This window comes from Dendropsophus ebraccatus, chromosome 8, assembly GCF_027789765.1.
Source record: "Dendropsophus ebraccatus isolate aDenEbr1 chromosome 8, aDenEbr1.pat, whole genome shotgun sequence".
In the NCBI taxonomy this organism is placed as follows: Eukaryota; Metazoa; Chordata; class Amphibia; order Anura; family Hylidae; genus Dendropsophus; species Dendropsophus ebraccatus.
The window spans coordinates 91,826,061-91,852,379 of record NC_091461.1 but is presented as its reverse complement, the minus strand read 5'-3'; the positions used below and the strand labels follow the sequence as shown (position 1 = coordinate 91,852,379).

The following is a 26,319-nucleotide window of genomic DNA, read 5'->3' as shown; positions in this document are numbered from 1 at the left end:
AGCTGGACCCCAGAGCGGAGCACAAGGATAGTTAAGTATACTTTATTATTATGTCCCCGCACCCCCCTGCTTTTTTATTTCCTTGGAGTTCTCCTTTAATGAAAGTATAATTTAGAAGGTTAAAAGAAAACAGAATAAGTACAAAGACAAAAAGATTTCTCCCGTGTAAAATTTTGATATGGTTAAAAAAATATATTGATGAGAGAAAATCTATTTTTTTGGAATGTCAGTGTATTGATACAACATTGATACAGATTTTTATGCTAGACATAATACAAATGTAAACACAGGGTAAAGCATTTGTTTCATGGTGAGCATTTAAGGTGTTTAAAATGACAGCAGGTACCTGTTTTGTAATGTTTTATTTTCACCCCGATAACCTTTTTTTGCCAGATAACCCTTTTAGCATAGCTACAATACTGAGTGTTGTTTCTTATGTATAACAAGGTCTGAAAGCAGAGTGAAACATTTCCCACAGTCTGAACATGAAAATGAATTCTCTCCTGTGTGAATTTTCTGATGTGTATCAAGACCTGATTTCTGGTTAAAACATTTCCCACATTCTGAACACGAAAAGAGAGTCTCTTTTAAATGAACTATCTGATGTTTAAGAAGATATGCCTTCTGAGTAAAGCATTTCTCACATTCTGGACATGAAAATGGCTTCTCCCCTGTGTGATTTTTTTGATGTTCAACAAGATTGGATTTCCTGGTGAAACATTTTCCACACTCTGAACATGAAAAAGGCTTTTCTCCTGTGTGAATTCGTCGATGGTCAGCAAGACTTGACTTATATGCAAAACATTTCCCACATTCCAAACATGAAAATGGCCTCTCTCCAGTGTGAATTCTCTGATGATCACTGAGACTTGATTTCTGAGTAAAACATTTCCCACATTCAGTGCATGAAAATGGCTTCTCCCCTCTGTGATTTTTCTGATGTTGAACAAGGTGTGATTTCTGAATAAAACATTTGCCACATTCTGAGCATAAGAAAGGTCTTTCATTTTTGTGGATTCTCTTATGTCTACAAAGGCTGCATTTAGTTTTGAAATTCTTTCCACACTCGAAACATGTAAACATTTTACTCCCTCTATGAATATTATCTAGTTGATCATTCACAGACTGATCAGAAATGGCTTCCTTGTGGTTAGTGGAATCAGTACATAAATCTCTGATGTGAAGGATAGAGTTTGATGTTGAAGTAATAGAAGGGTCTTCAGAATGATCTTGTGCTAAATCAGTATATTTTATGTTAAAAGCTGGAGATGTGAAGACATGTCTTTCCAAGTTTCTTGTAAAGTCATCTGATGAGGGAAAAAAAACGTTTTTTATAATTTTCTTCTTTGGCAAAAACAAAACAATAAATAAGGTTTATAAAGTGGAGAATAGTAAAATACTATTTGTTAATATAGCTGTATGTTGAGCTATTTGTAACAGTACCTCTGACCTTAAAAATGGCAAAAGACATATTACAGATTAAAAAGTTCCTAAATTTTTTTTTTCCATGTACACTATATGGACACAAATATTGGGACAACTACTCATTACACTAAGAGAACCTTTACAACATCCTGTTCTAACTCCATATATACTTGGCCAGCCTTTGCAATTATAATCTGGCCTCTGTATAGATGTGACTAAAAATCAATTAAGCATTGGTTCTCAGTCACACTTATGGCCGTAAGACAGCCACACTTTGTGTGAACTGTCAATGATTTCTGGCTGCTGTTTGGAAGCAACGGCCAGAAATAACTGACAGGTCAATTATTTCCATGGCCGTATATAACAACGGCTGTTGTTCAATACAATTTGTAAACAACCGACGTTGTTTGCATTGATTTCAGTGCTACTCAGTTTTTTATGACAAGGACGGCCTTTCTTTTAATGGGCAACAACGGCTGTTCTTGTAATAAAAAATACATAGTGTGAACGTAGCCTTAGGGTGCTAACACACACAACCGATGCGCAGCAGATCAGCAGCAGATTTGATGCTGTGTTTAGTTATTTACATCAAATCTGCTGCGTATCTGCTGTGTATCCGCAGCAGAAAATTCATTGCGATACGGTGTGTGAAGCTACCCTTACACTAAATGGCAGTAGTAAGGGGCAACATTGCCTCTCTCCTGCCACCAATGGTTTTGTTGGAAACTACAGGGCTGCTAAAGCCAGGGCCCTGAACAGTAACACAATCCTAGTGCTGTCACATGCAGCGCTTGCAATAATGTCCCTCCCTAATGCATTAGAACAGACAAAACTTGCTCGCTCTGCAAGACATGAAATTAGATCTTTGCTGCCCCTTGTGGCCAGTAGGTAGTATTTCCATGTGGACAATATACCATAGGCCAGGGGTACTCAACAACTTTTAGTGAAGGTCCACTTACCGGGGTCTATAGTCAGGTGAAGGTCCGAGCTGAACATCGTTTCACAAACGTTCAACTATTTACATACAGAATTGCTGCTTATTAGAGGGAAAACTGGCATTTTTTCTCTCTCACGAGGCCTTTGATATATGGTAGAAATGAGGTGACTGCCCTGGTAGTATATAGCCCCCCCTGTTGCTCCCCCAGTAGTATATAGCCCCCTGTGAGCTCCCCCCAGTAGTATATAGCCCCCCGTGCTCTCCCCCTGTAGTATATAGCCCCCCCGTGCTCTCCCCCTGTAGTATATAGCCCCCTGTGAGCTCCCCCCAGTAGTATATAGCCCCCCGTGAGCTCCCCCCAGTAGTATATAGCCCCCCTGTGAGCTCCCCCCAGTAGTATATAGCCCCCCTGTGAGCTCCCCCAGTAGTATATAGCCCCCCCTGTGAGCTCCCCCAGTAGTATATAGCACCCCTGTGCTCTCCCCCTGTAGTATATAGCCCCCTGTGAGCTCCCCCCAGTAGTATATATAGGCCCCCTGTGCTCTCCCCCTGTGATCTACCCCCAGTAGTATATAGCCCCCCTGTGCTCTCCCCCTGTAGTATATAGCCCCCTGTCATCTCCCCCCAGTAGTATATAGCCCCCCCGTGCTCTCCCCCTGTAGTATATAGCCCCCTGTGAGGTCCCCCCAGTAGTATATAGCCCCCCTGTGCTCTCCCCCCAGTAGTATATAGCCCCCCTGTGCTCTCCCCCCAGTAGTATATAGCCCCCCTTTGCTCTCCCCCCAGTAGTATATAGTCCCCTGTGATCTCCCCCCAGTAGTATATAGCCCCCCTGTGCTCTCCCACAGTAGTATATAGCCCCCTGTGATCTCCCCCCAGTAGTATACAGCCCCCTGTGCTCTCCCCCTGTAGTATATAGCCCCCCTGTGCTCTCCCCCCAGTAGTATATAGCCCCCCTGTGCTCTCCCACAATAGTATATAGCCCCCTGTGCTCTCCCACAGTAGTATATAGCCCCCTGTGATCTCCCCCCAGTAGTATACAGTCCCCTGTGCTCTCCCCCTGTAGTATATAGCCCCCCTGTGCGCTCTACCCTTATAGATGGCCCCCAGACAAAAAAAACAAACAAACAAACCCCAACTCACCTAGCACCTCGCTCCCCCGCTGCGCCTGTCTTCTCTTCTCCTGTCGGTCCGGCCCCCGGCTGATACGCGCTCTGTAGGGATGTCCTGGGGATTCCCCAGCAGAGGGCGCACCACTGACCTCAGCGTACGGCGCTGGCCTGTACTTCTGGTAGAGCAGTACACTGAGGTCACTGGTGCGCGCTCTGCTGGGGAATCCCCGGGACATCCCTACAGAGTGCGTATCAGCCGGGGGCCGGACCGACACTGCCCGCAGCCACACAGGCGTACTGCAACCTAAGGACAGTACGCCTATGGGACGGAAGGCAGTGGGGGAGCGGGACCTCCTAACTGTCCCGGAATGGACCGGATCCGGGGCGGTTTGGAGGTCTGACCAGGGGTCCGGACAGCTGGCCTCCGCGGTCCGGGTTCGGACCGCGGTCTGCCAGTTAAGGACCCCTGCCATAGGCTGTAAATCTTTGCATACTGGTCATAGACTGTGGTTGTGTTTATTCTTTCTGCCTGTGGAGCCCATTCCTGTCTAGTATGAATTCTCACAATCACTCACTCTACTTATGATGTAAATTGTAGGGAACTCATCACATTGAACAAGGTAAGCTTTCTGGATAAAACATTTTCCATATTCTAAACATAAAAACAATTCCTCTATTCTGTGACTTTTCTTCTGTCTACACAGGCTACATGTGGTCCTAAAATTTCTTCCACATTACCCTCTCTAGAAGCGGTATCATACTGATCAGATGCGGATTCCTTTTGGTTAGTGAAACCAGTAGACACATCTCTGTTGTAAAGGACCGAGGTCAATGCTGAGCCAACAGAATTCTCTTCAGTGATTTCACTACATTCTACTTTAAAACCTGGAGATAAGAGGACATGCTCTTCCAAGTTTCTGGCAAAGTCATCTGTTAAAAACACAAAAACAATATTCATAATTTTCTTCTCCTGCAAAGTAAAATAAATAAAACCTATAAAGTAGAGAATAGTAGCAGACAGACAGTAACATCTGTGAAGCTGACAGAATGTTAAAGGACAACTCCTGCAGTACAAAAAAACCCCAAACACAAAGACACATACATTTTATACTCACCATCCCTCCGGTGACAATCACCACATGAATCTCCCGCCGGACATGTCCCCGTCAGGTCTTTGGAATTCCCTCACTTCCATGTTCCAGTGAAGTGAATGGGAGAGTTTAATCTGGTGGTGCGTTTGCGCAGCGGCAGCCTTTTCATTGGCTGGACTGCATCACATGGCTTTCAGCTAGCTCACGTAATTAGGGCTGAGCAAGCTGGAAGCCATGTGCCAAGCCAATGAAAAGGCTGCTGGTGTGCAAGTGCATCAGTAGCCTTTTCCTCTCCCATTCACTTCACTGGAAGACGCAGAAGAGGTAGAAGACCAGCCCCCCCCCCCCCACACGCTCTGACGACACTGACACAAGATGGTGCTGGGAAAGAGGGTGTGGTTGACAGTTATTAGGTATGTATACTTTCTTTCAGGGGGGATATACAGCTTATTAACATACATTACACAAATCACTGGAGTTGTTCTTTAAACTATTTATAACACAGTAGCAAGGCCGCTTTAACCATAGGGCAAATGGGTAAGTAATTAAACCACTTACCCATCCCCATGGCCCAACGCCCGCCGGTGTGCTCTGCAATGTAACTATGAGTGCTCTCATGGAGTGCTCATAGTTACCTGCAGCAGCACTGACAGAGCAGGAGCCATCGGTTCCCTCCCTGTCAGTGACTCTTGTGGCCGCAGGCAGCACTCTCCTTGTGGTGGCGTCACTCGATTGACGTCACTTGAGCGTCAGCGCCGGAACTGCTAGGAGAGCGCGGCCTCTTGTGACCGCAGCCAAAGCACTGGGTAAGAGGCTGTATCCCTGTTTTCCAGGCAGTACTCAGGCTGTCTCCACCTTCCCCACGGAATGGGAAGGCACCAGAAATCAAATGACGAAGGTTCGACTTCGAACGAACCTGAAAATTCCCGCTGTTCGATCATCTCTAGTGGGCTTCTTGCCAGTGACACACACTACCTCTACCTTAGTTGTCCGGCCAATCATATTACAGATCCTACAGTTTGCTGCTATGACATGAAAGAATGCTAGTTATAGTCCACAGACATCAGATAGATGTCGGTCCCTTCTTCAGGAGTTGCATCTAACAGTAGAGATCCCCCAACTTGTTTAGCGAGGAGGAAATGTAAAGATGGCAGCGCACATTTATGGTCTGCTATGAAAGTTATGGAACTGTTGTAATCATTTGTTGTAGGGGGAACACTACCATGGCGTGAGTTGTGATAAATATTCCGCACTTTCTGAACCCAAATACAGATTCTCTCCCTTTTGAAATATTTGACAAGCTAGAATTAGCCAATAAAATAAAATTTCTGGTTAAATTCTTACATTCTGAAGAAAAGGGCTTCCCTGCTGTGTGATTTTTCAGATGTTCAACAAGATTTGTTTTCCTTGTGAAACATTTCCCACATTCTGTACATGAATATGGCTTCTCTCCTGTGTGAGTTCGTCGATGATCGACAAGACTTGACTTATAGGTGAAACGTTTCCCACATTCCAAGCATAAAAATGGCCTCTCTCCAGTGTGAATTCTCTGATGGCCAGTGAGACTTGATTTCTGAGTAAAACATTTCCCACATTCAGTGCATGAAAATGGCTTCTCCCCTCTGTGATTTTTCTGATGTTGAACAAGGTGGGATTTTTGTATAAAACATTTCCCACATTCAAAACATATAAATGGTCTCTCATTTCCGTGAATTCTTTTATGTCTATAAAGACTGCATTTAGTCTTAAAGTTTTTTCCACATTCAGAACATGTAAATTTTTTCCCCCCTATGTGACCCGGAACTTCATGTTCATTTAGTGACTGATCAGATGAGGATTCCTTGTGGTTCGTATGATCAGTAGATAAATCTCTGTTGTGCAAAACAGAGGTTAATACTGAAGTATTGCAATGCTCTTCAGAATTATCTTCTGTGATATCATTACAGTCTACTTGATAATCGGGTGCTGAAAGGATATGTCCCTCCAAGTTTTTTGGAATTTCATCTGTTGGAAAGAAAAAAAAAATAGATTTTTAGGATTTTCAGTACGTACGCTTATTAATACTAAGTATCCAGGGAGCTACAGCAGTTTTGGGTGTCAGCAGTAACAGCGGATTTGGAAGAATCTCTGTGGTGTAGTTTTAGAAGTACTGGTAACACGACTACTTTCTTGCAAAAACAGCACCACCACGTTCTCTGCCCCTTGATCACTGGCCCATCTGGGCACTGTGCAGTCCATAACATGGCAGTGTCTGGAGGGGTATGTAACTTTTACATCATTCAGCCACCTCCCTGGAAACACACTGCACACTAGAAACACGCCATGTTAAGGACTGTATCACTACACGGACAGGCCAAGATTAAGTAGGTAGCGGTGCAGAAGAAGCTTTTAGCTCAGCTAGAAATGAGATGTAAGGTACGGTGTCTAGTATACAACTAATCAATAAAGATACGAAATATGCTCAGGGGGTGGACTGCTAAGACGTATTGGGTGTGCAAAAACAGACACAACACTTCTGTATACATAAACAGGGACTGTCCATTGCAGCTGCTTCCACCTCTTGATAAGAAATACTTTGCAAAATATGGAAGACAAATCAAGCTACGGATAACCAGTGACAAAATCCATCTGAAGAATTCTTTATTGGCGATGCACTTCAACACCAGGTGGGCTGATCAAATGTTGATATCCCGGGTAGGGACAAATGCTTTTTGTCCTTGTGTCCCTCCATTTCCCTGAATGGGGGGACACAAGGACGGTTCTGAATGGTTCTTTGTTCACCATGTACCTCATAGAGCTAAAATCACATGACCCACCACCAGGCTGTGTTATCCTGCTCTGTGGTAATTCTGTCCATAAGATAGCTGAGTACAAAAGAGCATGCGACTATGCCTGTCCCTCTGTGTCCTCCATAGGCATATACAGGCTCAGCAGAGGAAACAGAAGGAGAGGCACGGTCACATGCTTCTCCACGCATAGCTATTGTAAGTGCAGTACATTTACTAATACTGTACACTGAACAATTTTATAATAAAGTGGCCAGCCCCTTTAAGCTCGTAAGTACCATACTTTCCGGTGTATAGGACGACTCCCAAATTTTCCAGTTAAAATATAGAGTGTGGGATATACTCGCCGTATAAGACTCCCTTTCTTCCAATGCACACCAAATAAAAATGAATAAAAAACATCAGAGAGCAGTGAGATCTGAGCGGCAGAGAAGGGAGTACAGTAATACTGGTACGTCGCTCTACCGTATCTCTTTTTTTTTCCCATACCCCAGATGTCTGCCGCTTGTTCTCCCCTTCATACAGTCGGCACATATGTTAGTGATGCGGCTGTTTTTTTTAGCTCCCCCACCGTATGCGGTGACCGCAGATCCTCTAGTCCGGTTCTGAAGTTTTTCAGCACCCGCCCCATAAAAAGTAGTCTCATACACAGGAAAATACAGTAATTCAGTGGAACTTTGGATGTCCCATATTTATAACACTTACTTTTGCTATGAGACTCTGAATTGTATACACATCTCTGGGTATAAGTATTCCCATACTTCCTATGTGTTGCTGAGACGTCAATTTTGTCACTTTACCATGCTGACAGAACTGCTGTAGAGGCTGATCCAGAAGAAAGTGGGACTTGTTTCACTACCTAATAGCTGTCACTCACCTGTGCTGATACATGTAGGAGTTTCCTCCTCCTTCCATTGTTGGCTATCTTCCGCACACATCTTTTTTTCTTTGGCTATTACTTCACACTTAATACCAGCCAATTCTTCTTCAGCCTAGATCCCCATTTATGGAGCAAATAATATACAAATAAGAAGACAACAGGAGATGTATTATAAAACCGAGAACAATTATAACAAGTAACTACTGTATCTTGAGAAAAAGTGAATAATGATGCCTCATCTACCTTATGATCCTGTGGGATACTGGGATTGTCCTTTTGTACACTGTCTGTGGGGAGATTGGATATATGGTCCATCTGATATTTGATATATGGTCCATCTGTAGAAAAAAAAAATAGCATCAAAACTAAAACCACATCTGATTCTCATATTAGAAAAGTTTCTTGGGGAACTTCAAAACTGCTCTAATTTCTACTTACACATAGACTGGCGGCACTGGTGCTCCTCCATCATGAAATCATTGTATAGATCACTGTGTCCTTCGATATACTCCCACTCCTCCACAGAGAAATAAACAGCAACATCCTGACATCGTATAGAAGCCTGATACATAGAAAAATAGAGATTTGGAGGAAAAACCCAGCCACAGACTTAGATAAAATAAGTGCCAACTACCTCCACAAACAATGATCCAGTCATCATTTCTAGCTCTCCCTTGAAGCATCATGTGCCAGTATTCACAACTCACCTCTCCAGTCAGCAGCTCAATGATCTTGTTGCTGAGTTCTAGAATCTTCTGTTCATTCACAAGTGAGTGAGGCGAGGTCATTGTGATGGGGATCTGGGCTCTGCTCCATCCTCCATCCTCATCAGATATTGTTTTTACTACTATGTAATCCTACATATGGAAAGAAACACTGGTGTAAAGGGGATTTCTAACAAAGAAACCTATAAGAATAATGGTGTTTGTACATTCTTAGATGTTGGATTCCCTTTAAAGGGAGGGCAATTCCAGAAGCAATCTGCAATCATTGGTGAATAGCAAGCGCTGGTGGCCACTAAAGTGTGTGCAGCACAGCGAGGTCTTTCTTTGCTATATGGTGGTGTGTTGAAAACTTGGAGGAAAACCTGATTAGAAGAAGGAAAGAAGATGCTACTTCATACAGGACAACCTGTGTCTTGAGCCTATTGGGAGATGTGATCCTCTCAGGCACTGCTGCCAGCGTGGGGCTGTACCGAGGCTTGAGGAAGCTAGGACTATGATGAATTTTTAGGTACTGGTTATTAGATAGTGAGAAATATGTGTTTTGTTAGAAGTCAGACTGCCTAGGGTTTCTTTTTTAACAGTATTGTGAATTGCCTGAGAAGAATAAAATCGTTTGAAGCCAGCTTGGAACCTAATTCACTCTTTTGAAATGAGAGTCCTGTGTGTGCAAACCATCTTACCCCGGAGAGGGCAATCCCATGTCACAAAATTACATATATATGTTGCCCAAAGCCCAGGGGGGCTAGGTCCAGCAGTATTAGGGCCCCTTCACACTGAGCAAAAGTGGCTCAGAATACCACCAATTTTGCTCAGTGTGAACATACCCTTAGGACTGCTGGATGACTGGGTCGCTCCCCCTCCGGTTGTTGTTGAGGTGGTGTTTGCCATGTGGGGCTGCGTCATTTTTTAGTTAGGTAGCCACATTTTTAAGGAACCTTGACCTGGTGTGTGGGCTTATGCACTTTGATAAAAATGTGACTAATTCCTGATGTTACTTGTGTATAGGGCTGAGAAGCAGAGAGATACAGTCATAAGTATATGGATGTGCGGCCATGTTTGTCTTTTTCTTTATATACATATAACAGTATATAGTTATTACTGTAAAAAATGACAACACGTGACATAATTCTCTGAACACATAAAAGAGCGTCATATGGTATTTTCCCAAGCCCTCCTCACCTCTCCGGTCAGCAGGTAGATGATCTCTAGGGTGAGGTTTAGTATCCTCTCCGCCATCTGTTTTCTGTTCTTGTCCATCCTTGGTGGCTTAGACATATAACACTCATCTAGGGTCCTTATTTTAATAATCTAGAAGAGGGGGAAAAAAGGGGAGCAGATGTAACGTTACACTTGGAAAAACATGGAGTATAAGTATCTCAGGGAAAGTTATAATGTAATATACTAATCGAGCTATTACTACCCGCACTAGACAACTGCCCTATAATACATATGTAAGTATGAACACATGCAGCACCCATCATACATTAAATATATAAAGAATATTGGTGAAGTATGGGTAACATATCAAATTTAACAGGTATTGAGTAGACTGTATCTATTGGTGGTGTACATCCATGTGGTTATCCCTATCATTGCCATTATTGGGATTATTTCACAGGATCAGGCATGACTCTTGGTTCAGGCAGTTCCCTTTAATTTTTTTCATCCTTCATTTGCCTCTTGCATATATTATAATACAGTAATAACCACACAAGACGGAAATGTTGATAAACCACATATTTGTGTGGCAGGAGAAATTCCTACACAACCAATGATTTCATCACTCGGAATGGCCTCCCCAGCCGCCCTCACCAACACTCGAGGGGCACATCACAGATTCAGAACCACCGTATAACATAACTTGCTAATTTTCCAGACTGAATTAAACTATTTGTAATCACTAAGTCTTTTAAGCCAATAGATATTGCCATTTTATATATATATATATATATATATATACATACAGTATATATATATATATATATATATATATATATATATATATATATATAAAATGGGGGAGATTTATCAAAGGCTGCCCACAGCAACCAATCACAGCTCAGCTTTCATCTCTGGTAAAATGAAACAGGAGCTGTGGTTGGCTGCTGTGGGCAGTTTGAACCAGTGTTAATTTTACACGATTTGATAAATCACCCCCATAGTATATATACACTGTAATATATATATAATAAATATATACATACACCATCCATACCACTACTTTTAGAGTACAGCAATTTTCGCTAACTTTAAAGTGATAGTCACCCCCACCCCCTTTGCTCTATGTGCAGTTCTCCACACCATCCACAAGCTTAGGTGCTGCAAAATTCATATACACCTTCATAAAAGGTCTTTGTCTTCTTTATGCTCTAAAATCAGTTTAGTTGATTGTTGGACAGTGTTACTTAGGCTGAGCTAGACGTCCATCTCCCTAGGTCCAAGGGATCCCTATTCCCCTTAACCTCTTGCCTCTGCCGTCTTTTATGGCCTTATTGACCAGGCCAATTTTCATTTTTGCATGTTAGTTTTTTCCTCCTCGCTATGCCATAGCACTGATCAGTATTATTCGCAATCTTCCCACAGAGTCTGCCTGTGTCAGACTCTATTAAAAGATTGCAGATCGGATCGCAAGGGTGTAAGTATTTAACCTCCTGCAGTCACACAAACCGATCAGGACCACCGCAAACACACTGTGGGGGTCCCGATGGAACAGTGAGACGAGTGCAGCTCCTGTCACTGACACTTGATTGCGGCATTTTAAGGGGTAGTTCAGCCCAAAAAATTTTTAACAGATCAACTAGATCCAGAAAGTGCCAGAGATTTGTAATTTGCTTAATAAAAACTCTCAAACCTTCCAGTACTTATCACCTGCTGTATGTCCTGCAAGAAAGGGTATTCTTTCCAGTCTGACACAATGCTTTTTGTCACTTCTGCCAGGATCTGTCCAGAGCAGTAGCAAATCCTTATAGAAAACATCTCTTGCTCTTTAGACTGGAAAGAACACCACTTCCTGCAGGACATACAGCAGCTGATAAGTACTAGATAGAAGTAAGAAGAATAGAAGTATTTCTAGCACCAGTTGATTTGAAAGAATTTTTATTTTTACTTCTTTAAGGGGTTAATGGCAGGTGGGTGCACTTTTGCAGTGGCCCATAATTAATGCTTGCTTCATTGTCCCGCTCGGCCACGTCCCACTCAGCCAATCAGAGCGCTGCCGCGGGGCAGTGCACTGATTGGCCAAGCGGGACCTGCCGGGAGGTTAACGGGGCGGGCTGCGGACATACCTGCAACGGGATGTGCATCCTGCTGCGGGTTTGTCTGCCCATAGGGTATACTGGGCAGGGATCCGCAGAGGGTCCGTTACGTGTGCACGCAGCCTTAAGGAGAGTCCGTCATAAAGACAGGTGGCCATTCCTGCTCCACAGAACATGTTAATTAGAGATGAGCGAACCTGGAGCATGCTCGAGTCCATCCAAACCCGAACTTTTGGCATTTGATTAGCGGTGGCTGCTGAAGTTGGATAAAGCCCTAAGGCTATGTGGAAAACATGGATATAGTCATTGGCTGCATCCACGTTTTCCAGACAACCTTAGAGCTTTATCCAAGTTCAGCAGCCCCCGCTAATCAAATGCCGAACGTTCGGATCGACTCGAACCCGGTTCGCTCATCTCTAGTGTTAATCTAGGCTAAGACTCCTAGATAGAGTGAGAAACTGACTTGGAAGAGACACCACTTTGCCTAAGAGGTGTGAGAAATATTCTGCAAATTCTCTTTTCCACAATGATAAAAGCACACAGGAACACCGGGATGACAGCATCACTTTAACAACGATCTGTCAACATTGAGCCAGGATTAAGTCTGCATTTAGCGCAGTGAATCCCGCCTTTTTTTATGTCATGTGACCTAGGTGGAGTCCTAGTGCAAGTCTATGGCCTTATCCAGGTGTGGGGAGAGACACAATGGGGAGAGGAGTGTGTAAAGTACAGCCTGTCCTCTTTTCTAAATTAATGACAGGTACACCCCAGTCACTGATTGACTGAGCCGGCAATCGATCATCTGGGTACGTGACCCTTTAGGAGGAACTGCAGAAGGCTGGCGGCTGTCAGAGAGACCTGGAAGCGGTGCTGCGGGGAGCAAGGATTGGTAACTATATTTTGTTTATTATGTTCCCGCACCCCCACACCTTACTATCATTTTTTTATCATTTACGTTTTTGACCTTATTTTAGCAATAAAAAAATCTGCTGGAAAAAAACTGTTTTATTCACATTAGTAAGAGCACACACACATACAGACCTACAACGCGTTTCATGTCTAAAAACACAGGACAAGCTATGGCAACAGACATAAGGCAGAGACCCGGGGGTGCGCCCAGATACCTTCTGCTTATTTGTTTGACAGAAATGTCGGTCCTGAGGCAATCGGTCGTACAGTATTTCATACGGTTATTGACTTATGTCACAATGAGCAGTGACGGGTTGCTATGGGCAACAAAGACCATTCCTGACTGCTTGATACCCCCCCATTATATATACAGCCATATAGCCCATCTATACCTAATATTATATACATGAGCCTGCTCAGCTATATAACATAGTATTTTAGATATTCCACTGCTACATATGCCCAATACAGATATATACTGTGTATTACACAGCCATCTTGATATGCAGAATTATAACATAGTATTATATACACTGTATACACCTATAGCATGGCACAACATAATTTCCAGTACACAATAACAGTGATAACATTAAACACAAGTGCCACATACCCTGAGGAAGAAAAGTGTGAGGAGCCGAGCTGCTCCTAATAAAGCTGATGCCGTTCACGTGATCCTCAGTGGTCATGTGACGCTTCTGGTGGGTCTGATGATGTCTACGCGGTCATGTGATCATCTTCTGTGAGTCCGTCTCCTTGGTGCCGAATAGAGGCTGGGAGGAGGTCACATGACTTAGCGGGAAGGGGAGGGGCTTTCTCCTTATGCAGCAGAGAGGTTCGTCCCGGAGAGTTTGTTATTCTGGGGTTCGAGGGCAGTGAATTAGCATCAACAGCTGTGGTATACATAGCAAGGGAGAGCACTGGTCTGTAATGCTCTGCAGAGAAAGGAAGAGCACTGTCTAATGCTCTGCAGAGAAAGGGAGAGCACTGGTCTGTAATGTTCTGCAGAGAAAGGAAGAGCACTGTCTAATGCTCTGCAGAGAAAGGGAGAGCACTGGTCTGTAATGCTCTGCAAAGGAAGGGAGAGCACTGGTCTGTAATGCTCTGCAGAGGAAGGGAGAGCACTGGTCTGTAATGCTCTGCAGAGAAAGGGAGAGCGCTGGTCTGTAATGTTCTGCAGAGAAAGGAAGAGCACTGTCTAATGCTCTGCAGAGAAAGGGAGAGCACTGGTCTGTAATGCTCTGCAGAGAAAGGGAGAGCGCTGGTCTGTAATGCTCTGCAGAGGAAGGGAGAGCACTGGTCTGTAATGCTCTGCAGAGAAAGGAAAAGCACTGTCTAATGCTCTGCAGAGAAAGGGAGAGCACTGGTCTGTAATGCTCTGCAGAGAAAGGGAGAGCACTGGTCTGTAATGCTCTACAGAGAAAGGGAGAGCACTGGTCTGTAATGCTCTGCAGAGAAAGGGAGATCGTTGGTCTGTAATGCTCTGCAGAGAAAGGGAGAGCACTGATCTGTAATGCTCTGCAGAGAAAGGGAGAGCGCTGGTCTGTAATGCTCTGCAGAGGAAGGGAGAGCACTGTTCTGTAATGCTCTGCAGAGGAAGGGAGAGCACTGGTCTGTAATGCTCTGCAGAGGAAGGGAGAGCACTGGTCTGTAATGCTCTGCAGAGAAAGGGAGAGCACTGATCTGTAATGTTCTGCAGAGAAGGGGAGAGCACTGATCTGTAATGCTCTGCAGAGGAAGCGAGAGCACTGTTCTGTAATGCTCTGCAAAGGAAGGGAGAGCACTGTTCTGTAATGCTCTGCAGAGAAAGGGAGAGCACTGATCTGTAATGTTCTACGGAGGAAGGGAGAGCGCTGGTCTGTAATGTTCTGCAGAGAATGTGGCCGCACTGCTGTCTAATGTTCTGTAGGGATTGAGGCTTTGTAAGAACTGAGGTGCACGGTTATGCAATGCTCTGCTGGGACTGGAAATGCCTAGGATTGTAATGCTCTGCAAACACTCGGTGCTGTTATGCAGTGCTCTGCTTTGCATTTGCTTGTTGATTCTTGTGGATAAAAGAAATGGAACTCTGCAATAACAAGGCCCCACTATGCTGCAGCTACAAGAGTACAGCGCTTGGCTACCTCCAATAGTCCCACAGAGAGTAGTAGTATATAACAGTACAGCATCTTCACTGACTCTATAGAGAATGGGTGTGCATGCTTCTCCATAAGATAGCAGGGAGTCCCAGCAGGCAGATCTCATGTGATTAGACATGGGATCTTAAACGGGCGCGGTCATTTACGAACAAATTACATCATATAGACATATAAAAAGTTTTGATTAGTGGAGTTTTTAGTGTTAAAGAGGATGTACCATTAAGTACATCCTCATTAATCTGAGCCAAGAATAGAACTGCGTCGTCACAGGGAAGCCGGTGCCGTGGTCCGTTTTTTGAACCGCGGCCCAGTTCCTGTGTACGGCGCCGTTCTATCCACGGTTACCGGGCCGGAGCTGAAGCACAGGAGGCGGGCTGGCCCGCCCCCAGTGGGCGGAATCCCCCACACCTCTATAACGCGGGTTCATTAGAATCAATGGAGCCGCGTCATAGAGGGGAGGGAATTACCTCCCACTGGGGATGGCCCGGACCACCTCCTGTGCTTCAGCCCCGGCCCGCTACCCGTAGATAGAACAGCGCAGTACACAGGAACTGGGCCGCGGATCAAAAAACAGACCACAGCGCCGTTCTATTCAGGGCTCAAATTGAAGAGCATGTACACTCACCGGCCACTTTATTAGGTACACCATGCTAGTAACGGGTTGGTTACTTTTGCCTTCAGAACTGCCTCAATTCTTGGTGGCATAGATACAACAAGGTGCTGGAAGCATTCCTCAGAGATTTTGGTCCATATTGACATGATGGCATCACACAGTTGCCGCAGATTTGTCGGCTGCACATCCATGATGCCAATCTCCCGCTCCACCACATCCCAAAGATGCTCTATTGGATTGAGATCTGGTGACTGTGGAGGCCATAGGAGTACAGTGAACTTATTGTCATGTTCAAGAAACCAGTCTGAGATGATTCTAGCTTTATGACATGGCGCATTATCCTGCTGAAAGTGGCCATCAGATGTTGGGTACATTGTGGTCATAAAGGGATGGACATGGTCAGCAACAATACTCAGGTAGGCTGTGGCATTGCAACGTTGCTCAATTGGTACCAAGGGGCCCAAAGAGTGCCAAGAAAATATTCCCCACACCATGACACCACCACCACCAGCCTGAACCGTTGATACAAGGCAGGATGGATCCATGCTTTCATGTTGGTGACGCCAAATTCTGACCCTACCATCCGAATGTCGCAGCAGAAATCGAGACTCATCAGACCAGGCAACGTTTTTCCAATCTTCTACTGTCCAATTTCGATGAGCTTGTACAAATTGTAGCCTCAGTTTCCTGTTCTTAGCTGAAAGGAGTGGCACCCGGTGTGGTCTTCTGCTGCTGTAGCCCATCTGCCTCAAAGTTCGACAAACTGTGCGTTCAGAGATGCTCTTCTGCCTACCTTGGTTGTAACGGTTGGCTATTTGAGTCACTGTTGCCTTTCTATCAGCTCAAACCAGTCTGCCCATTCTCCTCTGACCTCTGGCATCAACAAGGCATTTCCGCCCACAGAACTGCCGCTCACTGGATGTTTTTTCTTTTTCGGACCATTCTCTGTAAACCCTAGAAATGGTTGTGCGTGAAAATCCCAGTAGATCAGCAGTTTCTGAAATACTCAGACCAGCCCTTCTGGCACCAACAACCATGCCACGTTCAAAGGCCCTCAAATCACCTTTCTTCCCCATACTGATGCTCGGTTTGAACTGCAGGAGATTGTCTTGACCATGTCTACATGCCTAAATGCACTGCCGCCATGTGATTGGCTGATTAGAAATTAAGTGGTAACGTGCAGTTGGACAGGTGTACCTAATAAAGTGGCCGGTGAGTGTATATAGTACATATCAAGTCTAAGTCTAATCATGATAATAAGGTGGTATATAAAACACGGATGTACCACTTAATATCTTACATTATTGGTTGGTTTCCCAATCCTCCCGGCCAGATCTCGCATAATACAAAAAAGAATAATGGCGCCATATTCACCTGTGCGACCGCCGGCGTCTGAGCAATCTAATCACCCAACCAGATGTACATCACTGAGAACCCCGGATAGTTCCGGTCACATGACCGGACACGTCACCAAATCCTCCGTGTCATGTGACTACCAGGAATCACATGTCAGGAGTCACATGCCACAAAATTTGATTTGATTTGTAACCTGAGGCGCATGCGCATTGGATAACGGTTCGCGTGCGTGATATTATATATCTACATTTAAGGGTGCGCGTATATTTATCGTTATTATGGTCAGGCAGTTTGCCTTATATGTGCATTTTATGGTATACACGTATTGTAGTTCTACTAGATACTACTAAGCTGGTTCTCAGGATATGAATGCATTGGACTCTGCATGCGTCATAACATGTTTACCCTTTAGGGCGCATGCGCACTTATTATGGGGCAGCAGCTAGACTGCTTATTTGTGATTTTTTGATATGTTATTCCACGCAATCACATGACATGGAGGCCCTGATGATGCGTCCGGTCATGTGATTAGGCTGTGTTCACACTGCGTTTTTTTTCATCCGTTTTTTGAAAAAAATTACAAAAATGAAAGCATTTGTGTGCGTAAGTTTTGATCCATTTTCCATTGACTTCCATTATAAAAAAAAAAAACGGATCAAAACGGATCCGTTTTTTATGATGGACACAAAAACATTGCTGACACTTTTTTTTGTCCGTTAAAAAAAAAAAAAAGAACCGTTAAACGTATGCTAAAAACGCAGTGTGAACCCAGCCTTACCAGGAGGCAGTAGCTATTTCCTGGCATGTGACTCCTGACATGTGATTCCGGGTAGTCACATGACACTGAGGTTTTGGTGACTTATCTTGTCACGTGACTAGAACTATCCGGGGTTCTCAGTGACATACATCCGGTTGGGTGATTGGATTGCTCAGACGCCGGCGGTCGCACAGGTGAATATGGCGCCATTATTCTTTTTTATATTATGCGAGATCTGTCCGGGCGGAGATATTGAGTGGTACATCCATGTTTTATATACCATCTTATTATCATGATTAGACTTAGACTTGATATGTTCTATATATACCACCACTATGACACAAGACAAGTACCCCTGATGAAGTCCATGTGACGGAACGCGTGGGGTTAATCTGCCTGATCCATCTGTGAGATAGCATGTGTGATTGATACATTATCTGTTTATTTATTCTCTTATGCCTATTTTCTCACTTTATTGCATATTGTTTATCTCTTTCTCTCCCCAGGATACTGCTTTGTCCTATATTATATGCACTTGCACTTTGGGGCACTTAAAGGAGAAGTCCGGCCAAAATTAATTTTTGATATGTTGTTACTTATGAAAAGTTATACAAATTTCTAATGTACATTAATTATGGGAAATGCACATATACTGCTATTTCCCTTAATTTAGTAGATCAGGAAGTGTTAGAAATATCTCTGAAGAAGTGACGTCACGACCCAGGGTGTAATTCCTATGGAGTGTCCAGCAGGGGGCGCTCTCTATATAGAAGTCTATGGGACTTTATTGTTTCTATGGGTTTCTATGTAATGTAATGTAATGTAGTGTACAGTGCTTTATTGAATGAATACATCTATGGAATACTTTGGGGAGCAAGTGTCCTTGCTCCCCAAAGTATTGCATAAATGTATTCATTCAATACACAGTAAGCCCGCCGATCCGCCGAATTTCCGCCGCCACCCGCCGATCCGCCACACGCTGATCCGCCGCATTCCCGCCGATCCGGACCATATACATTGAACTACAGCTCCCATCATCTGCTTCTAGTATGAACAGGTGATGGGAGCTGTAGTTGGGGAAGGGATATGACATGCCGCCGGGCGCAGGGGGGAGCCGCTCAGTACACAGGAGCTCTCCCCCTCCTCCTTCCGTGATAACTTCCGCCTATACCAATGCTGACTCCCTGCCTGGCCGCCGCTCTCCGCTCACATATACCGGCTCCCGGCATCAGCGCGGACACCAGGATGCATCGGGAGCCGGTATGTATGGGGGGGAGAGCGGAGAGCGGCGGCCAGGCAGGGACTCAGCATTGGTATAGGCGGAAGTTATCCCGGAAGGAGGAGGAGGAGGGGGGAGAGCTGCTGTGTACTGAGCGGCTCCCCCCTGCGCCCGGCGGCATGTCATATCCCTTACCCAGCTACAGCTCCCATCACCTGTTCACACTATAAGCAGATGATGGGAGCTGTAGTTCAATGTATATGGTCCGGATCGGCGGGAATGCGGCGGATCAGCGTGTGGCGGATCGGCGGGAATGCGGCGGATCGGCGGGCTTACTGTGTATTGAATGTATTGAATGAATACATTTATGCAATACTTTGGGGAGCAAGGACACTTGCTCCCCAAAGTATTCCATAGATGTATTCATTCAATAAAGCACTGTACACTACATTACATTACATTACATAGAAACCCATAGAAACAATAAAGTCCCATAGACTTCTATATAGAGAGCGCCCCCTGCTGGACACTCCATAGGAATTACACCCTGGGTCGTGACGTCACTTCTTCAGAGATATTTCTAACACTTCCTGATCTACTAAATTAAGGGAAATAGCTCTATATGTGCATTTCCCATAATTAATGTACATTAGAAATTTGTATAACTTTTCATACGTAACAACATATCAAAAATTAATTTTGGCCGGACTTCTCCTTTAATGATAGGGTCAGATAGTTTACATACACTTTTTGGCACTTTACATTATTATTGCTATATCTATTCATTATTTCTTGCTATCTCTGTACTGTTATGTGGGGTGGATCAGTTTGTCACTGTCGTTATTGGGGCCACTGGTAGGATCATGTGTGTGTTTTTAAAGGTTTTTAACTTTGTGTCTTTTGTATATTAAAATAAAAAATATTGAATATATTGTGGAGGTGCAGACCTTGTTTTTCCAGATCAATGTTGTTCTTTGTACAACAGTGCTCTCTGCTGCCACCTCTGTCTGTGACAGGAACTGTCCAGAGCAGGAAAGGTTTTCTATGGCGATTTCCTACTGCTTTGGACAGTTCCTGTCATAGATAGAGGTGGCAGCAGAAAGCACTGTGTCAGACTGGAAAGTATACACCCCTTCCTGTAGGGCATATAGCAGCTGATAAATACTGGAAGGGTTGATATTTTTATAATAGAAGTTACAAATCTATATAACTTTCTGACACCAGGTGTTCACTGGGATACCCCTTTAATATGTGAAACATGTTAGACACTGTGCAACAGTAAAGTGTAGTAATAAAATTGCAGCTGGTTCTTCTATTTGGCTACCAACTGTGCGGCACACAACTGTTACATGTGAATACACTCTAAGCCTTTTTTTTAGGGTGAACATTAACATGGTTTCAGTATTGTGTGTTGTTTCTTATGTGAAACGAGAGCAGATTTCAAGGGAAAACATTCCTCACATTCTGAACATGAAAACATATTTTTTCTTGTGTGAATTATCTCATGTTTCATAAGATAGGCTTTCTGGGTAAAACATTTCCCACATTCCAAACATGAAAATGGTTTATCCCCTGTATGATTTTTGTGATGCTCAACAAGATGAGATTTCACAGTAAAACGTTTCCCACATTCTAAACATGAATATGGCTTCTCTCCTGTGTGAATTCTCTGGTGCCTAACAAGATCTGATTTGTGGTTAAAACATTTGGGACATTCTGGACAAGAAAATGGTTTTTCTCCAGTGTGAATCCTCCGATGTCCAAGCAGACTTGATTTTTGAGTAAAACATTTTCCACATTCAGGACATGCAAAAGGTTTTTCCCCTCTGTGATTTTTCTGATGTTGAACAAGGTGTGATCTCTGAATAAAACACTTCCCACATTCTGAACATAAAAATGGTCTCTCATTTCTGTGGATCCGCATATGTCTACAAAGACTACATTTAGTCTTAAAATTCTTTCCACATTCGGAACATGTGAAAATTTTGCCCCCTTGGGAAGCTGGATCTTGTTGATCATTCAGTGACTGATCAGATGATGGTTTATAGTCTGGAGATGAAAGAAGATGTTCCTCTAAATGGTTGCCATAATGATCTACTAGAAAAAGAAACGGATGACATTATTATTGTCTCAATAAGTAAGATTTATAAAAAGGAAAGACTATCTGGGTAGATATGTATTTAAACCATTCCTGCCTATGAGAGCGGCAGTGGCTCTCGGATGGCAATGGTGGTGGTGTCTTTGTGGTGTGTAGGTGGATGCACTAGTAAATTGTCTATATGAGTTTAGTAGTGGCTGAAATGTATTCAATGTAAAGTATACACTATTATTATATGACTGTAAGCTACAGAAAGAGAATAAACAAACTACTCACTCTGTTACTGTCCAAAGCTTCTGTTGCCCCATTCCCAGCCACATATAACTCTGCAATAGGAGAAAGAGCCTCCTGTTTGGTTTCCTAGCTATCATAAGACTCTGCGCCATTATATTCTATGGCGCTGATAGCAAACACAAAGCAGAATAAAACAAGCCAAGATAAGAGGATGAGCCTTGAAGATACTAAGCTGCTCTTGGTGAGCAATCTATAAAATAAATATCTGGCTGATTTGACCTTGCTGTTAACTATAGTAATGCTGATACCTACATGCCTAGGAGCCTCAGTTTTTTTTTTTTTGCTTTTTTGCAGACATCACTTTATGAGAGCTTGTTTCTTGTTAGAAGAGAGTATGTTAGAAGGGAGTATGTCACCTATTAATTTAAAGAGATTATCCATGAAGCAGAAGAGGTCTAAGCTCACTTCCTCCCACTTCCACTATCTTTCTAATACGGGTGCATGTTGTGAGTATTGTGTGTTCAATAGCTGCGTGATATTATGGCAACTATTTCTACCATTATTTGTTGGAGATTTTTTTTTTTTTAACACAACCCCCCACCCCTATCTCTGTGGAAATGGTCACTCAATGAGAGAAATTACTTGCAGCTTCCTAGGAATGATAGAGTACAATGGCTGGACTTATATACTGCTTTTTAGGCCATGTTCCCACTGCATAAGTTTCCTAATAATCACGGCCATGATTACTACGCAACTTACATAGTGGTACCTTCTAAGGAATCCCGGCCGGAGTGTATGCACACATGGTATACACTCCGGCCGGGATCCCTAGCGGCGCCGCAAGAAACTGACATGTCAGTTTTATGTGGTTGCTATTCAATGAATAGCGGCCACAGAAAACCCTGTCAGTTCACACAATGGGGCGTGCGGCCGGAGCAGCGGGGAATTTGAATGCGAGCAGGCATGGATGCGCCCGCATCCGAATTCAGCGACGGTAAAGGTCATCCGGCCGGTACTGCAGTAATGCCCAGGATGATCTTTTCTGACACCGGCCAATTCGTGACCCGACCGTGTCATGGAACGGCCGGTGTCTTGTTTATAGGTGTTTGAACCTTTTCTTTAGATATTTCAATGCTTCTAATGAGCTGAGAGCTAACTACATATCAAACACATATCTCTCATGATTCTCTAATATGCTGGATATCACCTTGACCATACTCGGTTTAACGCTTAAAAGTTACATTTCATGTTCTGCACGTGCATAATGTGAATATGGGTCAAGATCTCCCATTCTTGGTTTATTTGAGGACTAAAGTAACACAAGAAGGTGCTCAAGACTAGTCAGAAACACATTCTTATAGGTTGCATATGAAGGCAATTACGTAAGCACTATAACCACAAATATGCATTGTATACAATGGTCTTTATATTGGATTTATATATTGTTGTTCCTACTAAAATGAATAGTGTAGTGTTACATTACATTTACACTCTGAACACCCAATAAGTACTGAACAATGAATACAGGGAGCTTGAATCGTCACAGCTCACAGACGCAATTTTGAACCTAAAGTTGTTGCTGCTTTCACTGTTAGAGTTGGTGCACACTACGGACTACTTGCAGAGACTTCAAGTGAATGCCACCGTGTGGCGCCTACTTGAAGTTCCCCCCATCCCATAGAATGATATTTGCCCAAAGAATTGACAAGTGGAATGTGGGCTGCTAGTAAAAGCCAGCAATGGTTGATGTTGGTGCAGGCATTACTATGAAATGGCATGGTGGTTTGGGGGAATGATCCCACCATAAGTGGCCGTTCAGTATAGAATCTCTCTGTATAGTCAGTGGATGTTGCGGAAATAGTGACATCAGCAGAGAGCAGGCAGTCTGGGACTCGGCAGCTGTGGCGGAGAAGGACAGGTAAGTATCACTGTCATGTCCCTCGCAGCCCCAGCAGGATCGGTAATCATCAATTTATCCCGGACAGCCCCTTTTACAAAAACGTGATAGCTCGTCTGGGCTCTGTAATAGGACACTTACTTTTATTATGGGACTCAGGAGACTCTACGTATGTCCCTGGGTAGATGTCTTCCTCTATTCCATCTGTAATAAAGAAGGCAAGAGTGTAACAGGCACTATGAGAACCTTTTCAGTATTTACTGGTTATCACTCACCTGTGCTGATGAATGTAGGAATTTCCTCCTCCTCTTCCTTACATTGATCGTCATCTTCCTCATACATCTCTTCATCTTCGGATATTACTTCACATTTAATATCAGCCAGTTCTTCAATCTAATTCTCCATAAAAAGAACAAATAAAACTCAAATAAGCTTAAGAAATTAAAGAGGTACAGTGGTGCATTGGATTACGAGCATAATTTGTTCCAGGACCATGCTTGTAATGCAAATCCACTCTTAAACCAAAGCAAATTTTCCCATAAGAAATCACTGAAATGCAGACAATTGGTTCCACACCCCAAAATGATTTTTAAAATTCTAAATAACATATAAAACAAATGAAACAAACATTTAGAAAGCCGGGTGTGTCATATTGTAAGTTACAGTGCAGGCACATTATAGCAGCAGTGTGTATAGCTGAGTGTGAGTACAGGCATATTATAGCAGCAGTGTGTATAGCTGAGTATAAGTGCAGGCAGATTATAGAAGAAATGGAGATAATGGGAAACAAGAGCTGACAGAGACTGCAGGGAGGAATGAGCAGGGCATATGTGGGCACAGTATAGCAGTACTTTCTGTCTGGGGAGAGAGGAGTTACAGCTATGAAGAGGTTACCTCCACAGTCCCTCGATGCAAGCCTCAGCCTGAAATGGATCTGTTATGATTTGGAAGGTGAGGGAGAAGGTTGAGGGAGACTTCCTGGGTGGAGTACAGTACTGTAGACCCCGCTATACAGACCATGCCCCTTCCCCACTCCTCCTCCCACCCAGTACAGGGAGCTTCTAAACCAAAGTAATGCTCTTAAACCAGGTTACAATTGATTTTTAAGCAACTTTTTAAATAAAAGCTGTTGTAAAGTCCATATGACTTTTTCATATGGCTAGTTGTGCTACTGATTCCGACACAGATCTTGGGTCTCTTTGATCTCTAGTTCACTTTAGGGATATGAGCAGGAAACAGGGGAAGAAGGTTGTACACAGCAGATCGGCGTGAAGAGGGAGGAAAGCATCAGAAAGGGCTGTACTGTAGATAGGGAGGAAAATATACAATGGGGGAGAGAATGAATTACCAAGGCTGAAAGGAGACTCCTGATAGCAGACAAATTTCTGTTGCTAAAAGGTAAAGAAGATCCCTCATGGGCAGTAGAAAAGAAAGCAGTAGTAGTAGTAGACTATATGTGTTGTGGGTAGCAGCAGATTTACAGAACTCCTGTCATTGTGTACTGATTACAGTAACATGTCCATGTAGCAAACTACATATCCGGCCGACTGAAAATAAATTAGGGAATGAATACTGAAGGAGAACTCTGGTGAACAGTAATATTCCATGGTGGGCAGGGGGTGGTGGGAACATAATAAAGAAATTATACTTACCTGTTCCCCTGCAGTGCAGTGTCCCTGCTCACAGACCCCTGCTGGTCTCCTGTAGCTCCAGGTCTGCAACATCACGACCTGGCTCAGAAATGCCCACTCATCCAATCAATGACTAAAACAGGACTCCTGTGCAGTCACTGACTGGCTGAGTGCGTAGTTTCTGCCAGGTCGTGGTGACACAGGAAATAGAAGGAAGGAGAAACTGGAGACTGAGCTGGTGACGCTGCACTGCAGAGGCACCGGGAAAGGTAAGTATAGTTTCTTTATTATATTACCACCACACCCTGCCCAGCATTTGTTTTGAACTCTCATCTACCTTATAATCCTCTAGGACATCGTGATTTTCCTCTGGACTATCGTCTGCATGAAGAGGACTGGACAATCTGACTGGGATGTTTTTTACACTAGATCCATCTGTAAAGGAAGCAAACTCAGTGACTGAAAACACTGTTTCTATCGCCAAATTGCCCTACTCCAGTCGATAAAAGTCTATACTTACAAAGTGATGTGGACGACTTCGGGTTCTCCACCGTGATATCCTTGTACAGATCCTTGTGTCCTTTTATATACTCCCACTCCTCCACAGACAAATAAATGGCAACGTCCTGACATCTTATGGAAACCTGTTACACACAATGATTAAAGATAGGGAAAAGGTTTGATCACAATCTTCAGCCAATTAACTTAAAATAGAAAAAGTGCCACACAGGGAGGATTCACTGGCAATTCTTCAGCAGCAGCGAGTGAGGAAAAACTGCTTTATAAGCTCAATGAAAAAGCATGTGTGTTTTTTATCTGAATTGTGTTATGTCTTAAAGGGGCATTCCCATCTCAACTTATACAGTTATACTATGTCAGACCAAGAAAAATAATATACATTGGTGTATATATTTACACACACACGTATATATGTGTGTGTGTAATTGTTCTGCAGCCCTGCAGTTCCTGACACGGCCACTGGTGCCAACAGAATGGTGTGTCCATCCTTACTGATGCAAGTCAGTGTAAGGCCAGGTTCACACTATGTATTTATTAATCACAGCGGCCGATCGCATTAACTGCCATGTCTATTTTGTGCGGCCACTATTCAGTGAACAGCAGCTGCATGAAATACACTGTGCACACAATGTAAAGTACGACTCTTAGACGTACTTTACATTGTGTGCTATGGCTAATTGGAGTGCGGGCACACCCGAATGTGCCCGCATTCCAATTAGGTTGAAGTGATGTTCACCC

The 26,319-nt window shown here is 43.6% G+C and overlaps 1 protein-coding gene across 1 annotated transcript in view; it reads right to left on the bottom strand.

Moving 5' to 3' along the window:
* Nucleotides 1–231: 231 nt before the first annotated feature.
* LOC138800070 (zinc finger protein 585A-like) overlaps nt 232–26,319 on the bottom strand; it is a 30,682-nt gene continuing 4,594 nt past the window's right edge. Inside the window, exons 4-17 of the mRNA XM_069981877.1 lie at nt 25,583–25,706; nt 25,400–25,497; nt 23,707–23,824; nt 23,573–23,635; nt 20,595–21,299; nt 17,171–17,271; nt 10,136–10,264; nt 8,939–9,088; nt 8,670–8,793; nt 8,475–8,569; nt 8,229–8,343; nt 5,910–6,569; nt 4,213–4,404; nt 232–1,307 (exon numbers count right to left, since the gene is read on the bottom strand). Coding sequence (XP_069837978.1) covers nt 412–1,307; nt 4,213–4,404; nt 5,910–6,569; nt 8,229–8,343; nt 8,475–8,569; nt 8,670–8,793; nt 8,939–9,088; nt 10,136–10,264; nt 17,171–17,271; nt 20,595–21,299; nt 23,573–23,635; nt 23,707–23,824; nt 25,400–25,497; nt 25,583–25,706 — 3,570 coding nt within the window. The 3' untranslated portion in view covers nt 232–411. The remainder of the gene's footprint in view (nt 1,308–4,212; nt 4,405–5,909; nt 6,570–8,228; nt 8,344–8,474; nt 8,570–8,669; nt 8,794–8,938; nt 9,089–10,135; nt 10,265–17,170; nt 17,272–20,594; nt 21,300–23,572; nt 23,636–23,706; nt 23,825–25,399; nt 25,498–25,582; nt 25,707–26,319) is intronic.